The following is a 12712-nucleotide window of genomic DNA, read 5'->3' on the forward strand; positions in this document are numbered from 1 at the left end:
CCTCAAGCTACAGACCCCTTTTCTCTCCCCCGGGCTTTTTAAAGGCACACTTCCCCAGGTTCTTAGACTTGTAGATTTTTAATGGAGCCTTATGATTTTTTTTTAATGGGATTGTGACACAGGATTGCTCTTTATTTTGATAAGGAAAACGATCAATGTCATTTTAGTAAAGGATAAAGAGGCTTCAACCCTCCAGGCAAGATATAATCTCTGATTAAACAAAGGACAACAGTCCTTTTAAATAAATAAATTTGGCCTCATGATCAGAAAACCTTGTTACCTTTTCCCCAGTTGCCTTGTCTGCCAGTTAGGAATACTGTGTCTCTGACTAGAATTTGGCCCCTACTGCTTTACACTCCCCTGCTCTTTTTCCACAGAAGCCAGTGGATAACGTTGGCTTCTCAACCTTTGTGGTTTGACTTCCCCTCAAACCGCTGTGTGTGTATCCTCTTGAAGGTGACAGCAAATTCCTAATTGCCAAGTCCACCCCTTCCTTACCTGTTGGTTGTCACTTGGACCATCCCTCTTGGTGACACTCTTTGCTCCCTGAGTTCTTGGCTCTGCCCCCTCAGTTCTCTTCCCTCTGCCTGTTGGGTACCCCCTGCCTCATAACAGGAAGTTCACCCTTGCTTACTTTCTCCTCAGACTGTTCATCCACCCCCACCTGCATGGGAAATGCCTGCCAAGTGGTAGATGAGAGTTGCAGGCTTGTGTTTCTACCTCCTCTTTCTCTCCACAGTCACTTCCCCACGCATCTCTTACTCCAGCATGCTTGGAGCTGATCCGATCTGACTGTCCAGATCCTCAGCAGCTGCTTCACGGGCTTCCTCAGCCCTGAGGCAGAGGGACGAGAATTTCAAAGCTCTGCTCTTCTGCAAGTCCGCAGAGCGATCTTGAACAATGTAGTTAATGTTCCGAAGCCTGCTTCTGCATCTGTTACTGGGACTACTCTCTCAGGATTTGTTGTCAGGATTAGAGACGATGCATGCAAAATGCCCTTTGCAGTACCTGGTACATCGTAGGCCCTAAGGATGGCGGCTCTTCTCGTTTGGAGACAGTTCCGTGGTGCAGCAGGGGTTGGAGGGGAGGAGTTCTTTTTCAGAGCCGTAGCTGTCACTTTTCCTGATCTTGAGCCCGTCCCGTTTTTCTCCGAGTGCCTGACTTTCCAGTTGTGGCTAAGGTGGCAGTGACAACTGTTAGGTGACTGATTTCAAAAGAGGCTCCTCTGAGTACCAGGCTGTCAGGTAGCAATTTCAAATCTTCATTGGAAGTAGCGGTATTGTGCTGGAAAATATAAAGTCTCTATGTGGTTGAAAGGAGGGCTATGTGTATGTGTGTATATGTGCTCACATGCACCACCCTGGCGGCCAGCCGGGCGTGTCAGCTCAGCACTGACCAGGGTGAGCCATGGCCCTCATTTTCTTTTTTTTTTTAATTTAACGTTATTTAAATTCAATTAATACCTGTAGGTCACATCTTACACATTTTCCCTTTGTAGACTGGAAATACAAATGTAATTAAACTCTGATGGGCAGTTGTTCATCTTAAACAGTCTTGAAGTGGATGTCGGTGCAGAGTTTAGGCAAGGTTAACCGTCTCTGATGTCCACGTGCGTGCTTGTGAATTGCTGGGTTCCTATTAGGGTTGCCTCTGTCCCAGATTTCTTTGCAGGGCAGTTCACAGGATAGCTTTCTTTGTGTTCGTTCCAGTTGCTTATGCTGCGTTATATTTTCTTCGTCTCTGACTTGGTTTAACATCAGTGATGTGGTATTGAGTTCTTGACAGTTCTTGAGTTCTTGACTTCAAGTCCTTAACAGTTCATGCAGTTACACCATTCTTTGTCTAAGATTGGATACTAATAGGGGCGCCTGGGTGGCTCTCGGTTAAGCATCTGCCTTCAGCTCAGGTCATGATCCCAGGCTCCTGGGATTGAGTCCCGCATGGGGCTCCCTGCTCAGCAGGGGAGTCTGCCTCTTCCTCTGCCTGCTGCCCCCCCTTCTTGTGCTCTCTCCTCTCTCTCTCAAATAAAATCTTTTAAAAGAAATTTTTTAAAAAGATTGGATATTAATAACCAAGACTTATTTAAACACTCAGCTTTTTGTCTTTTGACAGAAGTTCTTGATTACATTTTCCCCCTAGTCTGAGTGTTATGTTGGGGTGAGAGGAAGGCAAGAACACACATGCCCCAGACTCCACAAGTTGATATAAAAAGTGACTCACACTCAAACCAGTCAGTGCCACCTGAGAATTACCTTTTCTCCCCTCTTTTAGTCCTTTCCATTTCTGCACTTTACCAAGTTATCCTGTATATTACCTCATTTTACCTCTTAATAGCCCTGGTTGGTGGGTGAGGCAGATAATCTGAACACCCCACAAGCTCAAAGCAGTGGACGTTTACCTATGTTAAGTGAGGATGCTGGCCCTGGGATCTCTCTTGTGATCCAGGCCTGGTGCGGTGAGTAAGGAAGTCTTGTTGAACGCCTGCCCGTTAAAGACCTGCACTGTCGTAGATGCTGGGAACCCCTGGGAGACATTGTCGGTCTGATCCCTGAGCTAGTTAGTGGAGGACACATCTAGGGGAAGCAAGGTATTGAGTAAATGTTTATCGCTAATCGCCTTTGAGCAGAGTGCTTACAGAGAGAAGTATTGGGCACTGTGGGAGGCCCAGTCTATCTGAGGGGATTCAAGGAAGGTTTAAGAGAAATTTTGTGACACCGTTTTGCCTTTTTGTCAGTGGTGCTGATTAAATTCTTTCTCTTGCCTGGTAGGAGCTATATTAAGCAAGAAATAATGAGGAAACATTTTACTATTATGTTCTTAATCAAATACTAAGTTTCAGTACTGCATCATAACCAAAAGTTGTTCAAGATTAACCATACCAGGGGATTAAATTTAAAGCTGCTTCTTTGTCACTTCCATATTTTTTATGTTATCTTGAAAATGGACTATTTGGTTTTGTTTAATCAGAAGAATTCGGGAAGCAAAAGGTTTGAAGGTGTCCTAAGCTGTCAGATGGGATGGCGCACTGTCTGCCCGGCTGCCTTCTGTTGAGTTTCTCAAGAGTCAGAGGCAGCGCTACGCCGGGCTTTCCACAAGTAGCACACGCCGGCCGCTGTTGGCAGTAGGGCCGTAGGGCTGGGTTTTGCGGTTTCTCTTGACCTCACACATTCTTTCTAGAGATAAGACAAGTTTACGGTGAGGAGCACAGGCTCTGGGGGGAGAAGGCCTAAGTTCAAAGCCTGGCCCTCCTGCTTGCTGGCTGTGTAAACTCGGCCAGGTTCCTCATCCAGAGAATGGAGGCAATCAAGGTGGCCTTCCTAAGTTATGGTGAAGACTCACGGGAGTTAATGTGTGCAAAGTGCTCAGAATCATGCATGACGCTTCTAAGTGCTCAGTACAGGCTCCACAGCCGTGGCTGTGTTTCAGTCACAAGTCTCACAAAGGGTCCTTAGAGTGTAGCACGGCTGCAACCAGGGAAAGAGGCTGCCCCACACGTGGACCAAATCCAGGCCCCTGACCTTGCTAGCACCTTGTACTAATGAAGCGGACACAGCCACCTTGCTGTGGGGCTAGTCGAGCTGATGCAGTAAGTGTAGGTGATTGCTTACAGAGCTTCTTGCCCCACTTTCAAATATGCCCAGAAGTTTAAAATGTTATTCTTTGCAATTTTATAGAAAAGACAAATTAATAGATGAGGGTCATCATTTGATTTATTTTAGTATTCCTCATCTTTTTCAACTTCCTGTGTCTAAATGCTATCAACATGAATTAGATAATCCTAGAGAATAGCTACAAAAATACCCAAGACTTGTTTTGCGTAGCGTTTTATGGTGCTCTGAGTGGAAAGAACCTAGTATTCTCACTTACTAACCTCAGATAGGTCTTGAGCCCAGGAGGAAAAGAGATGGTATTTATATAGAACAAGAAATGCCAGTGAGTAATTGATTTATCCAGAAAGAACTTGTGCAATGTACAGGAGCTGCGGTCAAAACAGGCTGGCTGTGCGCAGTCCTCCATGAAAGGAAATGGCCTGGATGTTTGTAAACTCACACATGCTTAGAAGGAACCTGAGACATCCGTCAGTCCAATCTATCTCCATCATGAGAGCGGTCCCAAAATGACGATAGCTTTTCAGGAAAGGGTGTGGTCCACCATGAGGATTCTGGGCATGTGGGAAGAGAGCCCTCATTCCCCATCGAAGAATGTGGACTAAGCCTCTGTATTTGTGAGGCCAGGGAAGTGGGGAAGGTAGAATCTCAGCTCGATGTGTTACAAATGGATGTCCAGAACAGAATATGAGTGCCAGGAAGGGCAGGGGATGTCTTTTTAAATCACTTTTTAACCAGTGCTATCTCTGGTGAAAGCTGTAGTCTGTCTCGGAAGCCCTGGGGCTAATGGTGCCAGGATTGTTGTCTGCCTGGTGGTGAAGATATTCTGCACTGACAGTTTAGCGGTAATTATCCATTTCCTGTATACAGGCGGTAGTAATGGTCATATTGGTAAACTACAGATCCGCTATTTTTATTTTTTAAGTACAATTACATCTCACTAATTTAAAGCAATTCTGATTCGGAAATAATGATGGCTTAGAGTGGATCCAAATTACAGGTTATCTTAAGAAAGTTATAGGGAAAAGATTATTTTTATAAGCATTCTCAGACATTTTGTAAATATCTAATTTTATGCTATTATTCTTAGACATAGATGAGACAAAGCCAGTTTGAATTGATGAAAAATATGATTAAATTTTTTGTTTGTTTCACCATATTCAGAAGCTTGAGCTAAGGTGGATGTTGGCAAGTAGAAGGTTTGGGGTACATTCCTTGAGTAGATGAAAATCTCATTATTTCTAACAAAATAGATGTTTCTTCAGAAGTTAATTGTTACTGCTTCTCAGATAGTTAAAACAATGGCAAAAGCCCTCTAAATCCTCTCATCTCTATTAATAATGCTACTCTTCTTCCCCGGATTATTTGGCCTTGAATGGAAACCAGTGGTCCTCTCCACTGATCTCCCTCAAATATTAACGAAAGAGGTCAGACAGCGTGCCATGTGCTTTTATTCATGCTACTCTGCTTTATCCTTGGGGCAGCCCTAAGCCGGAGGTGATTATCCCCTTTTTATAGAAGAGGAAACTCCTTAGTCTAACAAATTAATTGTAGATAGCTCAGCCTGGCATTTGGTAATCTGTTATAAGAGATGCTTCAGCCTCTCTACACATACTTCTGTATTGATATTCTGAAGTTCACACCACACTGTCTTTCTCTAGGGCTTACCCTCTCCTCACTGCATTCAGTGTCCCATTCATGCCTGGGTTTCTCCTCTGCTCTTACTTATTTGGTTCAAAGTATAAGTGTCCTTTGTCTAATTTTCTCTCTTCTCTGAACTTGTGTAGCACCGAAGGTATGATGTGCTGGCATTTAATTAAAAAAAATCTGTTGATGACCCATTTTACAGATAAGGAAATTAAGGCACAGGTAGGTTAAGTAGTTTGCCCTCAGGCATAAACCTAGCAAATGCAGAAAACTAGTGCAGATTGCTCTTATGGCTGTTCGGATTTGATGGAAGACAAATTGGATACAGGGCGAGACCATTTAAGAGGATATTCCAGTCATCTAGATGATTGAGGCCTGAACTAAGTTGATAACAATAGGAGTGGACAGAAAAAGATGGCTAGGAACAGTAATTAGAGTATATGAGAAGGATTTGGAAATTGAATGTGAGAATTGGCATGGGGGGAAGGATTCAGATTAGTTTTTAATGAGGTTGGTAGCCTAGGTTTTGTTTAGAAGGTGGTATTTATATATATATATTTTCATATTTTTACTCTCAAACCTCCTCTTTGTCTTGAGCAAAACATTTAAGGATCAAAGGGGATTTCAGCTGGGAATCACCTACAAGCTTTATACTCCCTCTTGTCAGAGATCTGGGACTAAGCAGTTTTTTTTACCAGTAAAATGGAGATAATACTAACCTTCTGGAGATATTTTGTGACTCAAATGAGAGAGCAACTGTTCTTATAGCTTCTCATTCATTCATTTGGCACCTGTGTACTGCTTAAGCTCACTACTGTGTCAGCTTTAGGAAAACAGCAACAGCTAGACTCACAAGGTCTTTCTTTCCAATGAACACAGGATTTAATAAGGAAGATTGACTGCAAACAAAATTATTAGAACTGCCACAGATCTCACAAAGGTGAAGCCTGAGGAAACAGAGAGTGGGGGAATCCAGCCTCATTTTGGGACCCATGGAAGGTGTCCCTGAGGATAGGACATTTTAGCTGGGTATTTAGGGATGAGTAGATGTTTTTTTCCTTGTTTTTTTTTATTCCAATATTTTTAGCAACCTAAAACAAACCAGTACTCAGGACTCTTCAAACCACACCATTGCTGTCCTTGTCTACAGCTTCTATTTGCACAAGCAAATACTTTCTTTTCCTCAAGTTCAGAACATGCATATGGTGGAAGGCAATGGTCTTGGGAGTCAGGAGACCTGTGTTCTGTTTGCTGATCTGCTGCTTCTCCTGTGTGTATGAGCATGTTATCCTAAGGAGGGAATGCCTTCCTATGAACTAGACGTCTCTGGCAGCTCTGTGTGGACCGAGTTGGCTGTGCTGTTCTCGAGCAGTTGGTTTTGTTACTCTCAGATCTCTGGATTCCAGACCAGCCCTGACCAGACTTTCTCACAGCTGCTTTTCATGTGTTACCTTGGCAGGCCCATCTTCCCAAGCTTCAGGGATGTTTCTAGTGCTCTGGAGAATATTAAAGATGGCTCCTATTGGGCATACCTTTCCTCTTTCTCTGTTTCCTTCCTTTTTTTTTTTTTTTTTTTTTGGTCTTGGATAGAGCAGCAAGTTGCTGTAAATTGTGTACGTCTGTGTCTGGCTTGATCTTCTTTGGCACTTGTGGGGTAACTGGTGTGACGCGTGCACCTCTTTCCTCAGTCTTGTAAAGACTGCTCACCAAACCCTGATATAGTGGCAGAAGAGGGACTACCGTGGAGTGCACAGGCCAACCAGCACCTTTCAGACCAGAGCAGGCCACGGCGTGTCACTGCTTCACTAGCCTGGATAGCCGTGCTTGTTCTGTGATGGATTTGTGTGTGTTCATTCATTCTTAAGCACAACAGTGCTGTGATGTCAGCATGGGAGGCCCAAGCCCTTAGTGGAATAGGCCTGTAATGATGGGGAAGCCATTTCATCATCCTGAGAGTTACTGTCCACTTTGTACAATGGAAGTTAAAATAATTTATGTTGAGATGAAATAAGGTAATATATCTGAAAGGACCTCCCAGTGTATTTGTACCTCAGGACCCACAAACTGTTGTGTGTTTTTAAAACTCCATTCCAGACTTGAGTATGTGTGCATGTGTGTATAGCTATGATATTTATGAAACTAGGATCATAGTGTTTGTTCTTTACTACCTTATATGACCATGCAAGGCAGAGAATAGCGTAACAAGAATGTTACCACAAATTTAAATGATTTTGGCTTTTAAGTTTGAACTAAAAGCATTTATGTAGCTTCTGATGACTTTGCGGTTGCTGGTCCAGGGCATCCATTTTTCCCCTTATTTCTCCCTTCTCCCTGCCACCCCCACCTGAGAAATATTAGGTATGTTTTGGCTCGGCTTGCATTTGTAGAACTAGTAGAAGAAACAGCATGGGACCAGGAGAACATTTTCTTTTTTAGCCCTTCCTAATGTTAATATGTCCAAAATAAATGTATCCTTGAAATTAGATGCTAGGAAGTAAATCTTTAAAGCCCTAAAAGCTGTAACCCCAGGTTTTGTACCAAAAAAAAAAGAGGAATTTAACAATTTTGGTCATTTCAAAATCACAATATTTAGTGACCAGTACACATAGGGAAAAATATTCAGCCTCATTAGTAATAAAAGGAATATAAAACAAAATATTACCAGACTATTTTTACTAATAATACTAGCAGGGTTTTTGTTGTTTTTGTTGTTGTTTGTTTTAAGAGAGAGAGTGTGGGAGGGGGAGGGGCAGAGAGAGAAGGAGAGCGAGCATCTTAATCTTAAGCAAGCTGCATGCCCAGCGTGGAGCCGGATGCGGGGCTCCATCTCACCACCCTGAGGTCATGACCTGAGCTGAAATCAAGAGTCAGATGCTTAACCGACTGAGCCACCCAAGTGTCCCAGTATTGGCAGTTTTTAAAAGTAAGAGAAAGAAAGGGGGAAGAGAGATGTTGAATTAGGCACCTTGTGCAGGCTGATTGAAGTAAGAATAGGTATAACTTGTCTTCCTCTAAGGCAATTTAATAGTATTTACCGAGGACTGTAGAGTTGTTAATGCCTTCGACACAGTAATTACAATTCTGGGAGCTTAGCCTAAGGAAATAATCAGAAATGAATATAAATATAATTATAACATCAGGAACTTGGAAACAACCTAAATGTCTAACAACGAGGGATTGATTAAATGAAGTATGAAAATATATGCAGTGGGTTTTCTGCCATTAAAAATGGTAAACTGTTTGGACAAACAAAGATGGAAAAAAGTTTGTAAAATAATGTACAGTGAAAAACCCAATCAGCATGAATCTAGTATTTTGAAATATCTCTTTATATACACTGTGTGTGTGCATGTGATGACAATGAAAAAAATACATCAGAGTAAATCATTATCTCTAGGCAGTCGAAACGTTAGTGGTTTTTATTTTCTTCTTTGGACTTTTGTGTATTTTCCAAATTGTTACTTTTACACTCAGAAGAAGAAAGCCCACAATTTAAAAATGCATACTCCAAAATACTGTGTACTGATACAACTATGTGAAAATGTAAGGAAAAATAGCTTCATGGGAATTACGACAGAAAGCCATCAGTGACTTTTGACAGGGTGATGGGACTTGGTGGTGGGTTTTTTCCCCCACTTCTATTGAGAAATAATTGACATTCATCACTATATAAGCTGAAGGTGTGTAGTATGATGGTTTGATTTACATGTATCGTGAAGTAGACTCAGCTAACATCCATCATTTCATATAGATACGATAAAAAGGAAAAAAAGGAAAAGAAATTTTCTCCTTGTGATGAGAACCCACAGGATTTACTCCTCTACCAATTTTCAGATATAGTATAGAGCAGTGTGAGCTCTCGTCATCCTGCTGTACATTCCATCCCTACTACTTCTCTGTCTTATAACTGGAGGTTTGTACCAATGACCACCTTCATCCAGTTTTTCAGACCACAAGTCCGATCTCTTTCTGTGTGCTGTTTTTAGGTTTGTTTTTAAGATTCCATATATAAGTGAGTTCCTACATTATTTGTCTTTTTCTGAGTTATTTCACTTGGTATAATGCTTTCAAGATCCATCCATCTGTATTGGTTTTTTAATATTTTTTCATTAATGTGCTTCTATTAAGAATATATCTTCTATTAGGAAACCAAATATAAAATAAATGTGGAAAAATACTTTAGAAATCCATGCCACGTTTGAATAGAGGTCCATCTTGAGGATGGTGAAAAGTATTAACAATGGTGGTAAATGATAGATGTTTTCTTTGCTCCTACAGATATTCCTGAAATTCCAGAAAGCATCTCATTCTGCAAAGCACTACAGATAGCTGACTTCAGCGGAAACCCACTGACTAGGTAACCTTTCGGCTTGCTTTGCTGTCTATGGTACTAAGGCTATCCTTTTTGAGGACCAAGCTACGAACACGCCCTGGTCACCCATCGTGGGGGTACCTAGATGGATGGCTCTCTTTATCAAGGATGATTGATCTTCACAGATACTTATTTATAAATGGCACTGTGCAGTTAAAGGCACACTTGTGCTACTGATGGAACATTAAAAGGATATTGGTAGGGGATGAGGGGAGACACAGTGGAGTACACAAACCGGGAATGAGGACGACATTTCTTAAGCCGTGTGAAGCATTGGAGTAGTTCATAAATACCCTCTTGATTATCTTGTCTTGTGGGATAAGACTGAATTCTAAACTCCCAGAGAGCTTACCCTCTAGTTACCCGAGGAGAAGTCCTAATAAGGGATGTTTTTTCCATTCCAGTAATGAAACATATTTACTATCTCAACTTTCCTCCAACTCTCCCTTTAAAACAAACAAACAAAAACTGCCAACACCACTATTTCCTTACTTTAGTAATAGCTGTGAGGATTTCTTTGTTACTCTTCCTCCACGTAGAGCCACCTGTCACTGTTTTACTGCTGATTCCGGTCTTGCTCCTTCTAGTATGACACAGCACACGGCCTGGGCGTACCTGCGTGGCACTGTTGTGAGGCCCTCCTTGTGGCTCCTGGCTGAGTCATGAGGCCACTGATCACTGGAGTCCAGGTACCTGTGTTGCCAGGTTACCTGAATTGTTGTGCACCTGGCAGTGCAGAGAGAGTCCTCAGGAAACGTTCCAGAGGTATCTCTAGGCCAGGTGGGTCCGTATCTATGATTTCTAGACTCTCTAAGCAACCTCAGAAGAAAGGTACACTTCACTCTTCCCTTCTGTTCTTCCTCTTCTTCTTCTTTTTTTTTTTTTTTTAAGGCATATAGGAAAATTGAGATGAGGTTAAGATTTGGGATAAATATCACCCATTGCTTGGGTCTTTCTGGGTATGGAATGCCAGGGAATGTCTATTTAGTGTTGTTTTCCCCATATCTGCTATTTTTAAGAAGTAAATATGTTTTAAAAAATATTTTTTGATTTGCCTCTTTTGAATTTCAGTGACTATGTTACTAACAACATCTGTTTTTATGGAATATAGTAAATGTAGTAAGCTCTAACTCATCACTGCCCTCAAGTATCGTCTCTTTCTTAACCATCGTCTATACAGTTGTCCCTCTTCTTCAAACCTTTCTGTAGCTCCCGTTCCTATGAGGTAAAGTCCTGCTCCTCCAGGTGCTATGCAGCCTCGCCCGGCCTGTATCTGAACTTGGCCTGTCTTTCTACATTCATTGCCCTCGGTTGCCTGTGTCAGATGTCATGCTTGGCTGTTACAGAGTGCTCACAGGTCCTTTGTTTCACTCTCTGCTCTTTCTACGCTCCTGTAAGGTGTACGTTTAGCGTGACGTTTCTTTGGGAATCCTTTGCTTCCTCCCCAGAGTCCTCTCTGCTGGGCTTCTGAAATGTTCTATGCGTACTTTTTTCATAATACTTGAAATTTACATTTAAGTTATCGCTTTGAGCAAGGCTCCGCAGTTAAACTGAGAAAGTTAACTTATATTCCTCTATTGCTTATCATTTTATCTCCAGCTCTACCTTAATTTCTCGAATGGAGTATGCGCTCCATGGTGTTTGTTGAACTGCACTAAGCTATTTATCCTTAAGGCAGCTTGTAGGGTTAGGCAGCTGGGAAATACTCATTATGCTGCCCTGGAGGTTTTGTTTTTTTTTTTTTTAGCGATTCAGTTGCTTAATCCCCTTTTCTACCTCTTTAGTTTTCCTTTTCTAATGCCTGCTGACACAGGACTTTAGCATTATCTCAAAACTCTCTGGACCAGAACACACCCACATTGCAGGAGGCTTTACTCAGTTTTTATCCTGGCCTCACATTTGGAAGGTTTCTTAGAGTAAAGCCTTTTTGATTTGGCAGGTGCACTCCTTTAAGAATTAAGACAACTTATCTGTGAGTTGGAAGGACTGAAAATTATTGAGTTTGACCTACTTCTTTTATGGCTGAAGACACGAGGCGGAGAGGTTAAATGACCTTCTGAGATGATGCGGCCTCTGGGCTGCAGCTCAGACTCGAATCCCGTTCTCCTAGCCCGAAGTCTGTGCTTCCTCCTCACACACACCAGTCTGGCTCCTCATGCCGATAGCCAATAAAAAAGGAAGTCAGCCATTAAAAAATACATTTTCCTTATGTTTAAGATAATTTTAGTTAGTTTTAAAATTATAAAATGATACGTACTTTAAGTGGAAACTCAGATAACAGATTAAGTTGCATCTTTTCAAGTATAAGTAAAAAATCTTACCTCTGTTACACTATGGAAGAGGTTTCTCCTCTGTCGAAACCATTCCTGAGAATGTATTTCTGTGGTAATAAAATCCTAGAACTCTCATCTTGCAGGGCCTGGATTTGCTTTTGAAGTTTGGGATTACCTATATTTTATGTCAAACAGTAACCTAGAATTTGCTCTTTAAAAAAGGAACCTAGAAAAGGGGAAAAAATGAAAGATTCTAATGTATAGAAACTATCACTAAAGCAAGGAGTCCTCCCTCCCTGCGCCCCCCCCCCCCCCATGTGAGTCATGTGTTCTCTTGTCTGTATCAGCAGATTTACGTATAAGGACCTTTGGCATTTTAGATGCAAGGAAATCTTTTTAACTTTAGTTTTCTTTTTTCTTGTAACTGGAGGTAACCATAGAAATATTGAAAGGGAACTTTCTTTGTAAGTTTTTGAATACTTTTATTTTGAAACCTCACTCTTCAGTAGAGTTTTAAGGGAAGTATAAAAAATTTCCTTTTGTGTAGAACATAGTGAAACATATAATTACGTCAAGTGACTGGCATCTTAAATCGAGGTAAAAGAAAAATATTAAGAAAGCAGCAATTGCTGTCAGTTGATCAGTTCTGAGTAATCCATAGCTTTGCCCTGGGTATTATAATCTACAGAAAAAAAAGTATTAAGCTGCTGTCCTGTGTTTTATTATAATCTTCTGGGCTAAACTTTCTCTTGATTTTCTGCTAATCAATAAAGTGTCTTCACTCATAGGCACTTTCCGCCGCATCAGCTGTT

The 12712-nt window shown here is 41.5% G+C and overlaps 1 protein-coding gene across 1 annotated transcript in view; it reads left to right on the top strand.

Annotated features, from left to right (window-relative positions):
* The window catches only part of LRRC1 (leucine rich repeat containing 1), a 123528-nt gene that overhangs the window by 67931 nt on the left and 42885 nt on the right, over positions 1-12712 (top strand). The window contains exon 3 of the mRNA XM_026507218.4: positions 9534-9612. Coding sequence (XP_026363003.2) covers positions 9534-9612 — 79 coding nt within the window. The remainder of the gene's footprint in view (positions 1-9533; positions 9613-12712) is intronic.

The sequence above is a fragment of the Ursus arctos genome, unplaced genomic scaffold, assembly GCF_023065955.2.
Source record: "Ursus arctos isolate Adak ecotype North America unplaced genomic scaffold, UrsArc2.0 scaffold_29, whole genome shotgun sequence".
NCBI classification, from domain to species: Eukaryota; Metazoa; Chordata; class Mammalia; order Carnivora; family Ursidae; genus Ursus; species Ursus arctos.